Source organism: Muscardinus avellanarius, assembly GCF_963383645.1.
Source record: "Muscardinus avellanarius genome assembly, chromosome: 19".
NCBI lineage: Eukaryota > Metazoa > Chordata > Mammalia > Rodentia > Gliridae > Muscardinus > Muscardinus avellanarius.
The window spans coordinates 48,180,546-48,200,176 of NC_137805.1; the positions used below are offsets into that span (position 1 = coordinate 48,180,546).

General features: G+C 46.9%; 1 protein-coding gene across 2 annotated transcripts in view; it reads left to right on the forward strand.

Moving 5' to 3' along the window:
• Positions 1-7,780: 7,780 nt before the first annotated feature.
• Positions 7,781-19,631, forward strand: part of BCL2L1 (BCL2 like 1) — a gene marked incomplete at both ends in the record, with an annotated part of 61,419 nt that continues 49,568 nt past the window's right edge. Inside the window, one exon of one of the 2 annotated variants that reach the window (XM_080716108.1) lies at positions 7,781-8,344. In XM_080716108.1, coding sequence (XP_080572234.1) covers positions 7,781-8,344 — 564 coding nt within the window. The remainder of the gene's footprint in view (positions 8,345-19,631) is intronic. The other variant, XM_080716109.1, reaches the window with a different exon arrangement.

Consider the following 19,631-nt stretch of genomic DNA (forward strand, 5'->3'; position numbering starts at 1 on the left):
GACTAAGCTCCAGGCGTGGTGGTACACGCTTGTAATCCCCACGCTTGGGAGGTGGGATGACAGGAGAATTGTGCTGGCTTAAGAGACACTGTTTCCACATAAAAAAAAAAAAAGTTAAAAAATAGGTCTGGGAGTGTAGCCCATGGGAGTGTAGCCCGGATATAGAAGGGCTTCCAGGAACCCCAGTACCACCAAAAAAAAAAAGAGACCCTGTTTCCAAATTAAAAAAAAAAAAAAAACCTGCCCTGTTTTATTTTTTTAATTAAAATTTATTTGTTGCCACCTGTTTCATTTTTTTAATTAAAATTTATTTGTAAACTGGGCGTGGTAGCCCACGCTTATATCCCTGCGCTTGGGAGGCTGAGACAGGAGGATTGCGAAGGTTCGAAGCCAGCCATGCTGGTTTAAGAGACCCTGTTTCTTTTTTTTTTTTTTTTTTTTTTTACCCAGGGGCTTTTCCACGCCTGGCTAAGAGACCCTGTTTCTATGTTTGTTTGTTTGTTTGTTTTTTGTGGTACTGGAGGTGGAACCCAGAGGCTTTCTACCTCCGGGCTATACTCCCAGACCTATTTTCTATTTTATTTGGAAATAGGGTCTCACTAAGTTGCTGAAAGCCTCACTAAGTAGCTGAGGCTGGCTTCAAACCTGTGCGATCCTCCTGTCTCAGCCTCCCAAGCGCAGGGATTACAAGCATGTGCCACCACGCCCGGCCAAGACCCCTGTTTCTAAATAAAAATATAAAATAGCTCCTGGAGTGTAGCCCGTGAGATAGAAGGGTTTCCAGGAACCCCAGTACCACCCCCCCAAAAAAATGTATTTGTTGCCACATGTTTCATTTTTTATTTGAAAACTAAGTTACTGAGAGCCTTGCTAAGTTGCTGAGGCTGACCTCAAATCTGTGGTCCTTACTATCTCAGACTCCCAAATACTGAGATTATAGGCATGTGACACCATGCCTGGCAAACAATACTGGGGTTATACTTTATATGGAAACAGGGTCTCCCTAAATTGCTGAGAGCCTCACTCAGTAGCTGAGGCTGGCCTTGAACTTGTGCGATCCTCCTGTCTCAGCCTCCCAAGTGCGGGGATTACATTTTTTGCGGGTCTGGGGATGGAACCCAGGGGCATTCGACCTCTGAGCTACACCCCCTGCCCTATTTTTTTTTTTTTATTCTTTATTTTGAAACTGGGTCTCACTGAGTTGCAGAGGGCCACACTAAGTAGCTGAGGCTGTCCGCGAACCGCGATCCTACGGTCTCAGCCTCCCGAATGCTGGGATTACGAGCGTGTGCCACCATGTCCAGCTATACAATGGTTATCTTGAATTTTGTGTTTAGCTACCTGAAATCTCTTCAAGCTCTGTTTGTCTGTTTTTCTGTCAGTCTGTCCATCTCTCTTTTTCTCTCTTTGCTTTTTTATGAACACTTCACAGGCACCATTGATTAAATCACTGGCCATTGATGACTTAACCTTGAGCCCTTCTCTCCTCCCTGAAGGCTGGGGATAGACATAAAGGTCCCAGAGGTCAGTCCTCTAGTCCTGCCTCTGTCTTTGCCATAACTCCACCATCCTGAAGCTTTCTAGGGGCTGCCCATCAGTTCATTGTATACAGAAAGACAATTATCACTTTTAAGATTCCAAGGACTTTAGAAGTTCTATGTCAGGGCCAGGCTTGGTGGCACACACTTGTAATCCCAGTACTTAGGCTGAGACAGGAGAATTGTTAGGTTCTCAGCCAGCCTCAGTAATTTAGTGAGACCCTACTTCAAAGTAAAAAATAAAATAAGGCTAGGGTTGTAGCTTAGAGGTAGAACACCCCTGGGTTCAATTCTCAGCATTTAAAAAAAAAAGTTATATGTCAGGAAATGTTAATGAAGATCAAATATGTACTTTCTTGGTAGAGTTTATCTGCCCTCTGCTGGGATCCAAAAGCATATTCCAAACGGCTACTTCCTATATTGAAATAATTGCAGCCGGGCGTGGTGGCACATGCCTGTAATCCCAGCATTGGGGAGGCTGAGACAGGAGGATCCCAGGTTCACAGAGAGCCTCAGCTACTCAGATACTCAGCTGCTTAGTGAGGCCCTCTGCAACTCAGTGAGACCCTGCTTCAAAATAAAGAATAAGCCGGGCGTGGTGGCGCACGCTTGTAATCCCAGCATTCGGGAGGCTGAGACCAGAGGATCGCGGTTCGCAGACAGCCTCAGCTACTTAGTGAGGCCCTCTGCAACTTAGTGAGACCCGGTTTCAAAATAAAGAATAAAAAATAGGGCAGGGGGTGTAGCTCAGAGGTTGAATGTCCCTGGGTTCCATCCCTAGACCTGCAAAAATACAAATAAATAAAAAATAGGGCTGGAGGTGTAGCTCAGAGGTAGAATACCCCTGGGCTCCTTCCCCACTGCTGGAAAAAAAAAGAAAAAAGAAAAAGAAAGCATTGTGACACCAGTTTGGGTGTTTTTTTTTTTTTTTCCCCCAGTAGTGGGGATGGAGCCCAGGGAGGCGGAGACAGGAGGATCTGGCAGGTTCGAAGCCAGCCGCGCTGGCTTAAGAGACCCTGTTTCCAAATAGGTCTGGGAGTGTAGCCCAGAGGTAGAAGAGCTTCCAGGAACCCCAGCACCCCCATGCTCCCCACCCCCCGAAAAAGGGCTGGCCGGGCGTGGTGGTGGACACTTGTAATCTCCACGCTGGGGAGACTGAGAAAGGAGGATCGAGCAGGTTTGAAGCCAGCCTCAGCTACTTAGTGAGGCTCTCAGCAACTTAGTGGAGACCCTGTTTCAAAATAAAATATAAAACAGGTCTGGGAGTATAGCCTGGAGGTAGAAGGTCCCTGGGTTCCATACCCAGAACCAGCAAAAAAAAAATAAAAAAATAAAAATAAATAAATAAATAAAAATAGGCACTCTTGATTTATTACTGGGAGGAAAAACTGGCACAATTGCTATGTGGAGAAGTTTGACAATGTTTATTTATTAATATTTATTATTTATTTATTTATTTATTTGTTTTAATTTTTTTTTGCGGTACTGGGGGTGGAACCCAGGGGCATTGTATCTCCAAGCTACTCCCTCAGCCCTATATTTTAGTCCTTTTATTTTATTTATTTATTTTTTATATTTATTTATTTATGCCCAGGGGCATTCTACCTCTGAGCTACATCCCCAGACCTATTTTTTATTCTTTATTCTTTATTTATTTATTTTATTTGTGTGTGTGGGGGTACTGGGGTTCCTGGAAGCCCTTCTACCTCCGGGCTACACTCCCAGACTTATTTTATATTTTTATTTGGAAACAGGGTCTCTTAAGCCAGCACGGCTGGCTTTGAACCTGCGCGATCCTCCTGTCTCCGCCTCCCAAGCGCGGGGATTACAAGCTTGTGCCACCACGCCCGACTTTTATTCTTTATTTTGAAACAGGGTCTCACTGAGTTGCAAAGGGCCTCACTAAGTAGCTGAGGCTGTCCGCCAACCGCGATCCTCCAGTCTCAGCCTCCCGAATGCTGGGATTACAAGCGTGCGCCACCACGCCCGGCTCTTAATTTTTTTTAAGTTCTGAGGATGGGACCCAGGGGCATTCTACTTCTGAGCTATACCCCCAGCCCTATTTTTTTATTCTTTATTTTGAAACAGGGTCTCACGAAGTTGCCAAGGGCCTAAGTAGCTTAGATAAGCCGCAAACTTTGATTCTCCTGTCTCAACCTCCCAAGTACTGGGATTACAAGTGTGCACCACCATGTCTGGCTAATATCTACATCTATTTATTTATTTATTTATTCATTCATTTATTTATTATTTAATTATTTAATTATTTATTTTTGTGGTACTAGGGATGGAACCCAGGGGCATTCTACCTTCGAGCTACACTCTCAACCCTATTTTTTATTCTTTATTTTGAAACAGGTCTCACTGTGTTGCAAAGGGCCTCACTAAGTAGTAGCTGTGGCTGGCCGCAAACCATGATCCTCCTGTCTCAGCCTCTGGAATGCAAGCATGTGCCACAACACACAATTTATGCCTACTTTTTTTTTTTTTTTCATACTGGGGATGGAACCAAGGGGCATTCGACCTCCGAGCTATATCCCCAGCCCTATTCTTCATTCTTTAGTTTGAAACAGCATCTCACTGAGTTGCAAAGGGCCTCACTAAGTAGCAGAGGCTGTCCGGGAATCGCAATCCTCCTGTCTCAGCCTCCCAAATGCTGGGATTACAGGCGTGCGCCACCACGCCCGGCCATATCCTACTTTTAATAAACTAAATTGACATAAGACACCTGTGAGTCTGCATTGTGGCAAATGCCTGATATCCTGGTTACTCAGGAGAATGAGGCAAGATGATAGCATGTTTGAGGCCAGGCTCAGAAACTTAGCAAGACCTCAAAAAAAGGAGGGGATGGGGGCGGGGACAGCAAGAAGGGCTGGGGATATATAGATCAAGTGGCAGAGTGCCCCTGGGCTCAATCTCCAGTATGGCAAACAAACAAACAACATTTAGAATCAAATTCAACTCATTTATCTTTTTCTTTTTTGAGGCACAGGGATTGAACTTAAGAGCATTTTAAATTCTGAACTATACCCCCAGCCCTTTTTATTTTATTTATTTATTTATTTATTTATTTATTTATTTATTGTGGTACTGGGGATGGAACTCAGGGACTTTCTACATCCGTACTATACTCCCAGACCTATTTTCTATTTTATTTGGAAACAGGGTCTTACTTAGTTGCTGAGAGCCTCACTAAGTAGCAAGGGCTGGCTTTGAACCTGTGCGATCCTCCTGTCTCAGCGCCCCAAGTACTGAGCTTACAAGAATGTGCCACCACGCTTATTTTTTGTTTGGAAACAGTGTCCTGCCAGGTTGCTGTGAGTCTCACTAGGTTGCTGAGGCTATCCTTGAACATATGATTCTCCTGTCTCAGCCTTCCAAGTACTGAGGTTATAGCAGTGCGCCACCACACTGCAAATCTCATTCCTATGGTCGATTTTCCAACTTACTCCTAACCATACTTGCCCTCATTATCTTCTAGCCGCAGTGACTCTTTCAGCTTCTAAAATATGCCAACATATTTTTTTGAGGTACTGGGGACGGACCCCAGGGGCATTCTACCTCTGAGTTACACCCCAGCCCTATTTTTTAGTCTTTCTTTTGAAACAGGGTCTCACTGAGTTGCAAAGATTCTCACTAAGTAGCTGAGGCTGTCCGCGAACTGCGATCCTCCTGTCTCAGCCTCCCGAGTGCTGGGATTAGAAGTGTGAGCCCCCACGCCTGGCATGCTAACATCTTTCTAACTCAGAACATCCGCACGTGTTCTTTCGTCTGCCTTGGTTGGTGTTGTCTAGGCTTTTCCTATGGGTTGAAATTTTCAGCTTTGGGTTTAGGATGGCATTTGCTTAGCATGCATGAGGCCATGGGTTCAATCCTCAGTACCCAAAACAAAAACAAACCCCTGGCCATCCTGCATAAAAGTTGCTGAATACTGCCCCCTTCCCTCATTAGGCAGGAAGAGTAGGGCTTCCATCTTTGACCACCTAGTCTAAAGAAGACATCTCTCCCTTCACTGTTTTTATCGCATACCCTGACTGACTCTCTTCAACTTTCTTCATATCATTAGATGCTATTTGAGGCTGTCTATTTTCTTGGTTGTGTACTCTTTCCACTCTAGAATACGTTATGTCTTTATGACAGCAGGAACCATGTCTTGTCTTGATACTAACTCCATCTTCAGCAACCCATAATAAACATTTGTCGAATTAACTTACGCAGCATACGCTACAGGCTTTACAAATAATTCTTTCAACACTCAAAGAGGTTGGCATTAGATTCAGTACAGTTAAGAAACTTGCCTTACAGGAAAGTTGGACTCTATAGTTAAAATGCTTAGCCACAACGTGACGCTTCTTCTGCATACAAACTGTAGGATGGATGAAACTGACTGAATAAATGGAAATCTGAATGCAAACGCTCTTTGCGTCTGAGGATCCCCCCGCTCTCCCGCCAGGGGGCGCTCTCTCCCAAGGCTAGTCACCCGAGGCGCGCACCCCTTTTGCGTCTCGGGCTCGCGCGCGCTGTCGCGGCACCGGAAGTGACTGAGCTTGCAAGTTCCCCCGGTCTCCTCAGGGGAAACTGAGGCCGGCTTGTTCGGGAAAGACGGCGCGAGCAGTCAGCCAGGTAGGCTGGCCTGCGTCCGCGGCGCGGAACTCGACCGCGAAGAGCCAGCGGATCTGGAAACCACCCAGCCGATGAAAGGGGATGTGGCCCCCCAAGGCTCGCTGGACTCGCAGGTGAGAGAGCCGCCTCCTCTGTGAGTGACAAGCGCCGTGCCCATTGGGAGTCTTCGCCGTCCCGCTTCCGTGCCGACTGGGCTCGCTGATTGGCTGTGCTGGGGCGGGCGCCGGGGGTGAGACCCTCCTCCCCGCGAGGTCTAGGGGCGCCCCTGAGGGAGGGCGGTTGCTTAGCAACGGGGCGGTGGCTCGGCGGGTACCCAGCCTAGCGCGCGCGAGGAGAGCCAGGCTGCAGCCCACCCACCCCGGGCTCCGGAGAGGTGCAGCCCTCGAGCCCTCTCGGGGGCTCCAGGAAGCCGCCTTAGGCCTGTCCCTGGAAAACGTGGTCTCAGCTGTGGGGGGCCTCGACACCTCTTCCTGACCCGAGGAGAGGCCCAGCGCCTCCTCCTCACCCCGTCTTTGTGCAGGGCGCCGGCGGCCATTGTGTCCGGGTGGGGAATGGAGGACCTGGCATTCCCCCACCGCCACGTCCTGGGCCTTTGGGGACTTCAAAGAAAACCGGCGGTGTTTGTGGGGGGTCTCTGGCCTTCCCCGAACGCCCGAGGGCACCCTTCCCGAAGTCAGACCGCAGATCCAAGGCAGTTTCCCTACGTCCCTCCTCAAAATCTTGAGATCCATTGAGAAGTCCCTTCAGGGTTTTGGAAACCTCATCCAGGGCTGGTACTTAAATAGAAAAAGGAAGGAAAAAAAAAAAAAAAAAAAAAAAACCTAAAACCGACACTGAACTATACCAGCCACCTCCGGGAGAGTTCTCCTGACTCCCAGTAGGAGGCGGAGAGCCAAGGGGCGTGCAAGAGCGAGGGGGCTGGGCTCCCGGGTGGCTGGAGGCCGCAGTTGCGGACAGCAAAGGCCGGCCTCGATCCCGGCGATGGAGGAAGCGAGCGAGCGAGGGGGCAGGTTCCAGAGCTTCGCAATTCCTGTGTCGCCCTCTGGGCTTCCAGCCTACGCGGTCGCATGATCCCTCCGGCTGGAGCTGGTTTTTTTGCCAGCCGCCGCGAGGCCGGCTGAGTTACCGGCAACCCGGCCGCCACCTCCTCTCCCGACCTATGATACAAAAGATCTTCCGGGGGCTGCACCTGCCTGCTGTCGCCGGAGACAGATTTGAATGTAGGTGGTTCAGGGAGGGGGGCGGACTGCCCACGGGTGACTTTCCGAGGAATGGATTTCAGAGAAAAGGGGGTGGCTGAGGTAAAAGGGGCCGATGGGATGATTCAGACAGAGCCCACTGGTCCTTTCAATTTGACTTCATTGAAGTCTTCCGGAACCTGGACCCAGACCTTCGTAAGAGCCACAAAGAAACCGGTTCGGGTATCTGGAGAGAGAATGGGATGAGCTGTAGGGTAAGTGGCATGCATATTGATATTTTTCTCCTGAAGCTCTTTCTCTCTCTTCAGAACCTTATCTTGGCTTTGGATCTTAGAAGAGAATCACTAAGCAGAGACTGGACTCAGTGAGTGAGCAGGTGTTTTGGACAATGGACTGGTCGAGCCCATCTCAATTATAAAAATGTCTCAGAGCAACCGGGAGCTGGTGGTTGACTTTCTCTCCTACAAGCTTTCCCAGAAAGGATACAGTTGGAGTCAGTTTAGTGATGTGGAAGAGAACAGGACTGAAGCCCCAGAAGGGCCTGAAGCAGAGGTGGAGACCCCCAGTGCCATCAATGGCAACCCGTCCTGGCACCTGGCGGACAGCCCCGCTGCGAATGGAGCTACTGGGCACAGCAGCAGTTTGGATGCCCGGGAGGCTATCCCCATGACAGCAGTGAAGCAAGCGCTGAGGGAGGCGGGCGACGAGTTTGAACTGCGGTACCGGCGGGCATTCAGTGACCTGACATCCCAGCTCCATATCACCCTGGGGACAGCGTATCAGAGCTTTGAACAGGTAGTGAACGAACTCTTCCGGGATGGGGTGAACTGGGGTCGCATTGTGGCCTTTTTCTCCTTCGGCGGGGCACTGTGTGTGGAAAGCGTAGACAAGGAGATGCAGGTATTGGTGAGTCGGATCGCAAACTGGATGGCCACTTACCTGAATGACCACCTAGAGCCTTGGATCCAGGAGAACGGCGGCTGGGTAAGAACTGCGTCCCTTGTATCCCCCTTTTCTTTAGAGATCCCCAACAGCCTTTCCTGTCTATCTCTTTCTGTTGTTAGGTGATTGTTGGAGATGTTGATTGTTAAGGAGACCTACCTAGTCTCATATCACCACAGAGATGAACTGTTTGGAAACACTGATGACCACAACCACGAAGGACCAAATTCACCTTTTATTCTGGTCACCCTCATGACCCCACTCTTTCATATGCTTGTTCAGTTTCTCAGCAAAGAAAAACAGCCTGTGTGTTCATTTCGCTCCAACCTTTTGAGAGTGGAAGTTTGTCCAGTGTTTCCTTCACCCTGACACAATGGTTTACCACGTAGAGGGGTAATGGACTGATGGCCCGCCGCCCCTCCATCCTTTCTCCTGCAGGGGTGTCAACCCTATTCTGGCTTCCCTCCCCCAAATCAAGTTCTATTTAAGAATTTGAACGCATAGCACTCCTCTTAGGCCCTTGGGCCAGGCAGGAGTTCTCACTGGTGTGGAGACTGAGGATTCTCTGGTTTAGGGCAGTGTAGGCTATGCCAGTCGTATTTGTGCCGTGCCCCTAAATTCAACTGCCCTAGAGTGTGCATATTTCTGTGTGGTTGGCCTGTTTGTGAAGCTCTTGCTGTCACACATTAAGCCCTAGGACTTTGCACCTCACTGCCTGGGGTTGGTTGGGGAGCTCCAGCTGCTCTCTGTTACTTTTCAGCCAGAGCCCAAGGGCCTCTTCATCAAACACTGTTTGCTGGCAAAGCAAGAACCTGGTCTGTGGGGCTGTGTAGGACATTAAGGTTTGGTCACAGACTAGATACAGGTAGTAATTGTCCTGGTCCTGTCACTTAACTAGCTGTGTAACCTTGAGAGGTTGGATTTACTTTTTTTTTTTTTTTTAGAAGTTTTTTATTTTGCAGCATTTGGGAGGCTGAGACAGGAGGATCATGGTTCAGATAGCCTCAGCTACTACTTAGGCCCTTTGTAACTCAGTGAGCCTCCCAGGTACTCGTATTACAGGCTACTCCACCTCATCTAGCCGGTTTAACTTCCTAAGCCTTAGTTTCTTCCACTAAAAAAATGTAACAAGCTCTCCTTGTCTCGTTGAATATTATAAATCTTGGAAGATAATGTGAGCTTAGTGATTAGCACTAGCAAGTTCCTTTTGGAATCCTGCCCTTCACTGAGTCAGGATGAGATAGAGGTGAGAGCCCCCCCCCCCGCCCCCCATGGGGATTGAACCTGAGAGGCGCTCTACCTCCGAACTACACCCCCAGCCCTATTTTTTTATTCTTTATTTTTAAAATTTATATATATATATATATTTTTTTTTTTTGCAGTACTGGGAGTGGAACCCAGGGGCATTCTACCTCCGAGCTAAACCCCCTGCCCTATCTGTTATTCTTTATTTTGAAACAGGGTCTAAATAAATTGCAAAGGGCCTTACTAAGTAGCTGAGGCATCCACTAACTGCGATCCTCCTGTCTCAGCCTCCCAAATGCTGGGGATTACAAGTGTGGGCCACCACACCTGGCTTTATTTTTCATTTTTGAAAAAGGGTCTCACTAAGTTACAGAGGGCCTCACTAGGTAGCTGAGGCTGGATGTGAACCTGCGATCCTCCTGTCTCAGCCTCCTAAGTACTGGGATTAGGTGCGTGGGCCACCACACCCAGCTAGGTGAGAGCTTTTTTACCAGTGGTCACAAAGGCAATTTTTACCCTTCTTCAGTGAACTCTGTCCTATTTCCTTGCTAATCTCCCTGCCTAAGGAGGTGCAGAGCTTATGAGAGGTATTATGTCCATGTAGATTATGTAGAAACAGGCTGTGGAAAATAAGTCATCTATTGTAGGAGTTGAGGTGGAAGGGGCGTGCACTACTGCCTCAAGAATGTCAAGAATGCAGTTGTCCTTAGGCTGGGCCTGGGTGTGGCAGGCACTTCACTTTACCTTGAGAGCGATAGACTAGGTTTGCAGTGGAATCCCACACCCTCTTATTTCCTGTTTCTTTGCAACTTTACCAAGTCTCCCCAAGTCAGAGGTTAGATCTGGGGAAAAGTGGTGGGAGGTGGAGGGTTTCTTGAGCTAAGGATGGCCAGTCTTGGAATCGGCCTGTAAGGACAGATGCTAAAGTCGTCCCTGTTGGTTTGTGTAGTTACCTCTTCTGGGTTTTTTTTGTTTTTTTTTTTTTTGCTTTGACTCTCTTTTGGTGCAAGTATTTGTTCAGCTGATACAGGAGAGACTGGATTCCAAAGTCTCAGATGCGTTCTCCATAGCATCTCCTAGAGACTTGGCCCTTTGTCTCCTTTGCCTCACCAGATTGTCCCAACACCAGGTGGGTTATTGCCACCTGTAAACAAAAGGCAGGCTAGAAGAGATGTCCGGCCTGCCGGCCAGCCTCTGCAGAGGGCCGCCCTGACCACAGAGAATCGCTACTCAGTGCTGTATGTGAAAGAAGGCTTGGGCATGGCAACTCTGGGCAAGTTCATTTGGTTTCCACTGAATTGAAATTCCATCTCCCATCTCTTTGCTCAAGAATTATCAGAGCCTGTTGAACAACATACCACATGTCACTTCCCTTTGGGGAACAGAGGCGATGTGTGCAGAAAAGCCAGTTATGTCAGAACCTTTTCTGGTCATGCATTCTTTCCCAGAGGCCAGGGGGTAAAGAACATTTGACTCAGTATTCTCTGAGCTGGACAGAAGGTACTCACCCACTTCCTCAGGTGCCACCCTGTTCTGAGATGCACAGACTGGCTACGCAGTGGTGTATCATAACCTTCCTGGAGGCTGCAGCTGGAAAATTCCTGAGTGAGGTACCAGGCCTCCTCACTCAGGAATTTGACATCCTAAATCCTACAGGAAAGGGGAATGGAATTGGCTTTTATTGAGTATGTGCTATGTATTAGGCGTTGTGGTAGGCACTTTCCTTATGCAACCCCATGTTAAGCATTTGCTATGAGGCAGGTGGTGTGCTAGGTGTCTGCCATAAGCCAGACATGATATCCTCTGTCGTGGAAATGACATACTCTTTTATATATTCCACACAGAAACCTTGCAAGTAGGTGAGTTTGTTTCCCGTTTATACAAGAAGCTTCTAGGGGCTGTGACTAACCACAGGTGTCTCTCAGCCAATTAAGTGTCCGAATGAGAATTTATTCTAAGCTTGGCTTAACTCTGAAGCCTAAACATTTTTTTTTTTTATCAACTTCAGGTTGTCCTGAGAGTAATAAAGTAATCTAGACAAACCGGCATAGAAAGTCAGACTTGCTATTGCACCAAGCAAACCGTACTTGTGAAGGTGCTCACTCTGTGCAGTGATCCTGACATTATTTAGGTAGCTGTGGGAAGAACAGTGCCTTTGTCATCAGTAGGTTTAGCTCCTGGTAGGTAGCCTCAGCTTCTAGCCTTGGTAAAACTGAAACATGACGGATGACTTGACAGTATTAGGGCTGCTCAGTCAGAGTGGGCTTCTTGTTGTTTTTTTTTCTATTGTTAAAACCTTATCAGAGCCAGGCGTGGTGGTGCACACTTGTAATCCCAAGCATTCGGGAGGCTGAGACTGGAGGATCACGGTTCGCGGACAGCCTCAGCTACTTAGTGAGGCCCTCTGCAACTCAGTGAGACCCGGTTTCAAAATAAAGAATAAAAAATAGGACAGGGGGTGTAGCTAGGAGTTCGAATGCCCCTGGGTTCCATCCCTAGACCCACAAAACAAAAAAAAAAAAAAAAAAAAAAAAAAACCTTATCAGAAGCCAGGCGTGGCAGCATACACTTGTAATCCCGATACTTGGGAGGCTGAAACAGAAGGATTGCAGGTTTGTGGCCAGCCTCAGGAATTTAGGCCCTCCACAATTTAGTGAGACTCTGCTTCAAATTGAAATAATAAAATAGGGCTAGGAGTAGAATGTCCCTGGGTTCCATCCCCAATACCACAAAGAAAAAAAAAACCTCAGAGCCAGGGTTTGGTAGCACATGCCTGTAATCCCAGGACTTGGGAGGTTGAGACAGGAGAATCACAGAGTATAGCCTCAGCAACTTATTAAGGCCTTTAGCAATTTAGTGAGACCCTGTTTCAAAATAAAAAATAAAATAAGATTAAGGCATGTAGCTCAGAGGTAGACCACTTCTGGGTTCAATCCCTAGTACCAAAGAACAAAAAAACCCTCAGGCCCTGCCAGTAGATGACAGTGGTGTGCATGCAGGGAGGTGGCCTGTCCCATCACCTGCTTAATTGCAGGGTGATGCTCCAAGGACTGGAATTCCATCCTCTAAACACATGACCACCTGCCTGAGTCATCTGGAGAAATGACAAACCTGTTCTTCTTTCTTGTCTATCAATCTCTCCCGCCAGTAAAACGGAATAATGATAGCCAGCTGCCATAGCTTGACTCTAGTAAAGTATCTAGAATAGAAGCCCTTCCCTACTTTAATTGTAGGGTAGAAGCACTTCTTTTAATGAATGGGCTTCCTCCCTCAGGGAAATGAACCCTGACCTAGAGTTACTCCTTAAGAAAGAAAGACAGCTGGGTTGGGTTGCACTTGCCTGTGATCCCAGTGCTTCGGAGGCTGAGACAGGAAAATCACAGGTTCAAAGTCAGCCTCAGCAACTTAGACCCTTTAAAAAAAAAAAAAAAAAAAGGAAAAAGGTTGAATATGCATCAGGACCCTGGTGGGCCAGGCTTCTTCTGGATAGTGGTCTCTGGAGAAATCCTTTAGGCAGACAAAAGCATCAATACTGAGAGCAATAAAGAAGGGTATGTGAAAGAAACTTGGCCTTTCCCAGGCTGCATGGCTCTTTGGTCTCTTAGTTCTGTGTGTCTTGCTTATTCTGTCTTCTTCAGCATGGATGTATGCTTAGTTGAAGCACCTCAACTCCCTTTGCAAATGTTGGTAATTCTGCGGTTTTCTTGGGGAAACCCCATCAGAAACCCCAAAAGTGGAAATTTTTAGTAATCTCATTCAGGTCCCAAAATGAGGTAGACGCATCTCAGGGGCTCCACCTTGGAACACCCATTTCTTTCAGGTATATATTTTAGTTTGCTCTTAAAATTCTATTGCCTTTGCAGGGTTTTCCAGACTTCCTAGGAATAATTTCCCCAGTAGCCCCATGAGGCCCTTTAGCTTCTGGTTGAAAATTACCCAGGTATTTTTTAGGGGGCCCCAACGGAACAGGGAGGGTGTTTCGTGACTTTCTTGTGGGCCATCACCAGATTTGTTTGGGCTGCATGAAGTAGCAGTGATTAGCTGATGCTTCTGTCCGCAGATACTGTCTAAGGCCAGTGGACCTAAGCATCTTCCTCTGTACGCTTAGCCTTCCATCACGGGGTTTTCTTTTAGCAATTATGGTTCTGTCTGGGTTTTGTGGTTTGATGTAGGGGTAATTCCCAGTGAGCAGCTCTTCGATAGAAACAGAATGTTCTACTACCTTAATTTAGCAGGGCCTCTGTCATCACCCCAACCAGAGCCGTGGGGTTGTCCCTGAAGACTCCCTTCCTTTGTCCTGGACCTCTTCTGTCCCTAAAGGTCACAGTCTTGTCTTCCCCATTCCCAGTTTGTAGACCTAAGTCAGGCAATCCCATTGGGTCTTTCTTGTTTAGCCGGGGGAAGAGAAGACTCTGGGGACTATGTCACCAGGAAGAGGACTCATTCTTTTTATTGGTATAGCCCCTAGCAAATCTTGCTTAAATGAAAAGAAGCTAACAGTGGTAGGGTTGAAGTTAGTACGGAGAAGACATCTCTAGTGGCTCCTCCCAGGGCTGGGAGCTCCTGAGGGTGGAGCGCACATCTTCTTCATGCTTGTTTCTCAGCACTGAGCACAAGTCTTGGGCCCAGCAGGTACTCTCTAATGAAAGAGAGATTAAATTCTATTATTTTATTTTATTTTTTGGTGGTACTGGGGGTTGAACCCAGAGGGATTCTACCTTCAAGCCACACCCCCAGCCCAATTTTATTTCTTATTTGAAAACAGGATCTCACTAGGTTGATGAGTCTCACTACTTGCTGAGGCTGTCCTTTAACCCGTGATCCGCCTGTCTCATTCTCCTAAGTACTGGGATTACACCACCATGTCCGGCTAAGAGATATTAAATTCTAAAGAAGCAGACAAAGCCAGGCATGGTGGCGCATGCTTGTAATCCCAGCATTTTGGAAGCTGAGACAGGAGGATTGCAATTTTTGGACAGCCGCAGCTACTTAGGCCCTTTGCAACTCAGGGAGACCCTGTTTCAAAATAAATAATAAAAAATAGGGGTCAGTGTAGCTTGGAGGTAGAATGCCCCAGGACTCCATCCCCAGTACTGCCAAAAAAAAAAAAAAAAAGAAAGAGAGAGAGAGGGGAGAAAGAAAGCAGACATTATCAAACCAGAATAACAGTTATGGAAGTGGCCCTTTACCTAATCATTTCTTTATTGATTTGATGTTCATTGAGCTCCTACTCTATGCCAGGCTCTCCCGGGTACTGGGAGTACAGCAGTGAACAAAATTAAATTTCTGTCCTGATGGAACTTGATTTTTTTTGGGCGGGACAAGAACACATAATCATATTTCTGTCACTCTGTCAGTGATGTACCATACATACCGTAGTGGTTCCATAAGGTTATATGGATTAATGACATTGAAGTCATCTTAGTTTGTGTTAGTACATGTTGATTTTCACACAGCAACAAAAAGCTCATAATGACGAATTTCTCCTATCCCTGTTGTTAAATGGCCTGTGACTGTACATATGTGTGTCAGGTGGTGGTGAGAGCCATGAAGCAGGTAAGGCAGGTTGAGCAGAGGGCATGCCTACCTAGCAGGGCAGGGTGAGGCTGCAGTTTTTATGCTTTTCTTTTTTTTCTCTCTCTCTCTCTTTTTCTAGTACTGGGGTGTACCTCTCTGAATGACACCCCCCCAGCCCTATTTTTTTTTTTTTTTTGAAACAGGGTCTCACTGATTTGCAAAGGGCCTCACTAAGTAGCTGAGGCTGTCTGCAAACCACGATCCTCCTGTTTCATCCTCCCAAATGCTGGGATTACAAGAGTGTGCCACCACACCTGGCTTTTGTTTGTTTGTTTGTTTGTTTGGTACTGGGGATTGAACCCAGGGACATTCTACCTCTGACCTACATAGGGCCCCACTAAATTGTGGAGGGCCTTGTTAAGTAGCTGAGGCTAGCCATGAACCTGCAATCCTCCTGTCTCAGCTTCCCAAGTACTGGGATTACAAGCGCGCGCCACCACTCCTGGCTCCACAGATAATTTTACTAATGTACATTTTCTTCATAGATGTTTCTTTTACAAAAGGACAGCATTTCATAGTTACTTCTAGGCCCACATTTTCTCAGAATGACAAAGAAGTATATTTTGGGGATGGCATACTGTGGCCTCCTGTAGTCTTGCTTTGGGCAGTGTATCCTGATCCCCAACAAAGGTCTTGCTTGCAGGTGTTATTTCAGCCAAGACCTGAAGAAGATAGTGCGAGACCCTACAGAGAGAATATTCCAAGCACAGAAATGAGGAAATGTGCTTGGTATTCAAGGATGGGCAAGGAGGTCAGTATAGCTGGGGCAAAAACACGGAGCAGAATAGTAGGAGGTCAAGGGAGAGTGTGGTTGTGGGAATGGAAGGAGAAGAAGCTGGGGGCAGAGCACCTTGGGCATTACAGGCTATTATGAGGATTTGGCTTTGGAAGGAGAGGCCAAAAAAGGTTTGGAGCAGGTGAAATAATTCTTGGAATTATGTGAGGGCGGTAGCAGAAAACCTAAGAGACTGGTGCAACTTCCAGAAGGAGAAGCATAGTGGCTTTGACGGTGGGCACGGTGGTAAGAGGGCACAGGAGAGTAAGACCAGGCTTGCACATGGGATATTGATGTGTTGGATCTATCTGACCACCTTGGAAGCCATCTTCTTCAACCACTTGAAGATCCTAGAATCACTGCTAATAAGTTGTTCTTTCTTTCTTTCTTTCTTTCTTTCTTTCTTTCTTTCTTTCTTTCCTACACCCCCAGCTTGCTTGCTTGCTTGCTTGCTTGCTTGCTTGCTTTCTTTCTTTCTTTCTTTCTTTCTTTCTTTCTTTCTTTCTTTCTTTCTTTCTTTGGTGGTACTGGGGATAGAACCTTCCTACCTCCGGGCTACACTCCCAGACCTATTTTTTATTTTATTTTATTTGGAAACAGGGTCTCTTAAGCCAGCAGGGCTGGCTTCGAACCTGTGTGATCCTCCTGTCTCCACCTCCCAAGCACGGGGATTACAAGAGTAATGCCCAGCCCCAGCCCTATTTTTTATTCTCTCTTTTGAAACAGGGTCTCACTAATTGCAGAGGGCTTCACTAGATAGCTGAGGCTGTCCATGAAACTGCAGTCCTCCTGTCTAAGCCTCCCAAGTTCTAGGATTATAAGTGTATGCCACCATGCCTAGCTTTTCTTTTTTAAATGAAAATTGAACCCATAGGCATTCTACCTCTGAGCTACACTCCAGCCCTTTTATTTTTTATTTTGAAACAGAGTCCCATAGCTGGGTATGGTGGCATATGCCTGTAATCCCAGCACTTGGGAGGCTTAAACAGGAGGATAGCAGGTTCAAGACCACTTTGAGCAACTTAGATCCTGTTTCAAAATAAAAAAATAAAATAAATTAGGGTCGGGGGTATATCTCAGAGTCAGAATGCCCCTGGGTTCAATCCCATTACCAAAAAGGGAAAGGAAAGGGAAGACCAGACACAGGGTCTCACTAAATTGCTGAGGCTGGCCTCGAACCTGCTATCCTCTAATTACTGCCTCCAAATATTGAGATTATAGGTATACATCACCATACTTGGTTATAAACTGTTCTTCAGGAATAGTTCTTTCCAAATTTGACATCCTGATGAATGGTTTGCCCCCATGTTAGCATTATTTCTGTCTCAATCACTGCAGCTTGTCTGGATTCAGGTGCTCACCCATGTCAGGCTGTGTGTCCTGGGCAAGCACTTTTGATCTCCCTTGAACTTTGCGGCAAATAATATCTCCTTCAGGGGTGGTGACGAAGACTCAGTGAGGTATACACCCTGGTGCCATGTTGGTATCATTATTTTTATCTTTACTGTAGGACTCAAGTCAGAGACCTGTTCACGGAATCTTTGTGTGTGTGTGTGTGTGTGATACTGGGGATTGAACCCAGGGACCTTCTACCTCTGCACTATATCTCCAATCTTATCTTATTTTTATATTGAAATAGGGTCTCGAGCCATTTGTGTTGGCACACGACTAATCCCAGTACTTGGGAGGACTGGAGGATCATAGATTCGAGGACTGCCTAAGCATAGAATGAGACCCTGTTTCAAAATAAAAATAAAATAGGGCTGGATGTGTAGCTCAGATGTAGAATGCCCCTTGGGTTCAATCCTCAGTGACACACACACACACACACACACACACACACACACACACACACAAGAAAAGAAACAAGCCGGGCGTGGTGGTGCACACTTGTAATCCCTGTGCTTGGGAGGCGGAGACAGGAGGATCGCACAGGTTCAAAGCCAGCTGTGCTGGCTTAAGAGACTCTGTTTCCAAATAAAAATATAAAAAATAGGTCTGGGAGTGTAGCCCGGAGGTAGAAGGGCTTCTAGGAACCCCAGTACCACCAAAAAAAAAGAAGAAGAAGAGGAGGAGGAGGAGGAGGAGGAGGAGGAGGAGGAGGAGGAGGAAGAGGAGGAGGAAAGAAAAGAAACAGGGTCTCACTAAGTTGCATAGAACCTTGCTCAGTTACTGAGGCTACCCGTGAACCTGTGATCCTCTTGTCTTAGCCTCCCAAGTATTGGGATTACAGGTGTGCCACTATGCCTGGCTCTCTTTGGAGAATCTTGAGCATCTATTCTTTTTCTTCCTAGTGATCCATTGGCACATCCTCAGAGTAGATCCTAGAAGTGTGCTTGTCATGGTAGACACTCCAATAGTGTGTATGTGCCATGGTGGACCAAATACTCCCTGATCTTGGTTCAGGATCCAAGTTCTAACTCACCAAGTCACTTCACCCCAGTTTCTCTTCTGAAATATGTAGGGCTTAAAGTAAACAGCCTAGGAATCCTGGTTCTTATTTTGTCTTGTGGCAGATTCCACCATGAAGGCAAATTTCACATCAGTTATGTTTTAGGATGGCTCTTTTCTGTCGACGATTCAGCACCTTAACTACCGCTAGTGTCAATAGTCCACGCGTATGTCGTGGCATATTAACGTTTACAAAGCACTTGCATATCCACCTTGTCTCTGGTCCTGTAGCCACTCAGGTGGAGGAGGATGGCATCTCCATTTGACAGGAGAGAAGTCAGATGCAAGAGATGAAGTGACTTCACTACTCAGTCACTGTGTGACCTGGACAAGTCTTTTTTTCTTTCTTTTTTTACGCAACTAGGGGTTGAACCCAGGGGCGTTTTGCCTCCCAGCTTACCCCCAGCTCTATTTTTTAATTCTTTGTTTTGTTGTGGTACTGGGGTGGAACCCAGGAACCTCCGAGCTATACTCTCAGACCTTTTTTTATATTTTATTTGGAAACAGGGTTTCACTAAGTTGCTGAGAGCCTCACTAAGTAGCTGAGGCTGGCTGTGAAACTGCGATCCTCCTGTCTCAGCCTCCCAAGTACTGTGGTTACAGGCATGCACCAGTGTGGCTGCTCATGGCTCCTATTTTATAGGAAACTTCGTGAGAGGCTCTAACCTTGTTCTGAAGATGCAGCAAGCTAATTCATGTTCTAAGTTCTCAAGTTCTCAGAACAATAACTTGCGAGCAGTAGCAGCAGTGGCACAGCATCTTCCTAGGGCTCCTTCAGTTACTTTGTCTGCCCTTCCATATCTAACACTGATTTTTGCAAATAGGATTTTTGTAGAAAAGAACTGTTTGTAGGACCTTCTGTTACTTGGTTTCATCCCCGATGAGATTCTCAGGCCAAGCTTATAGCAAGCTCAAAGCTGCAGGGCTTTTTGGGCAGACTCCAGAGCTCCCCTCGGAACTAGAGGTTTTTCTCTTGCTCTTCAGGAAATGCCTTTGCAATGACTTCCATGGACTGCTTCCTGTCCCGGCCCAGCAGCTGAATTCCTGCCGGCCAGAGTGTGGAAACTGGAAAGTAATGTCCCTAGAGGCGCCCTCAGCTACTTTTTTTTTTTTTTTTTTTTTTACCTAGCCTCTCCCCTCCAGCCTGTGTTCCCTTCAAGATTTAGAGAATGCCTCTTTGTTCAGTTCTGCCAGACCATTCCTCCTGCTCACCCTAGGCCGTGGGGGTCAGTCAGAGCTCCTGGGTGGGTTCCCTCCTTGGCCTGTCACTCGGTATAAGGT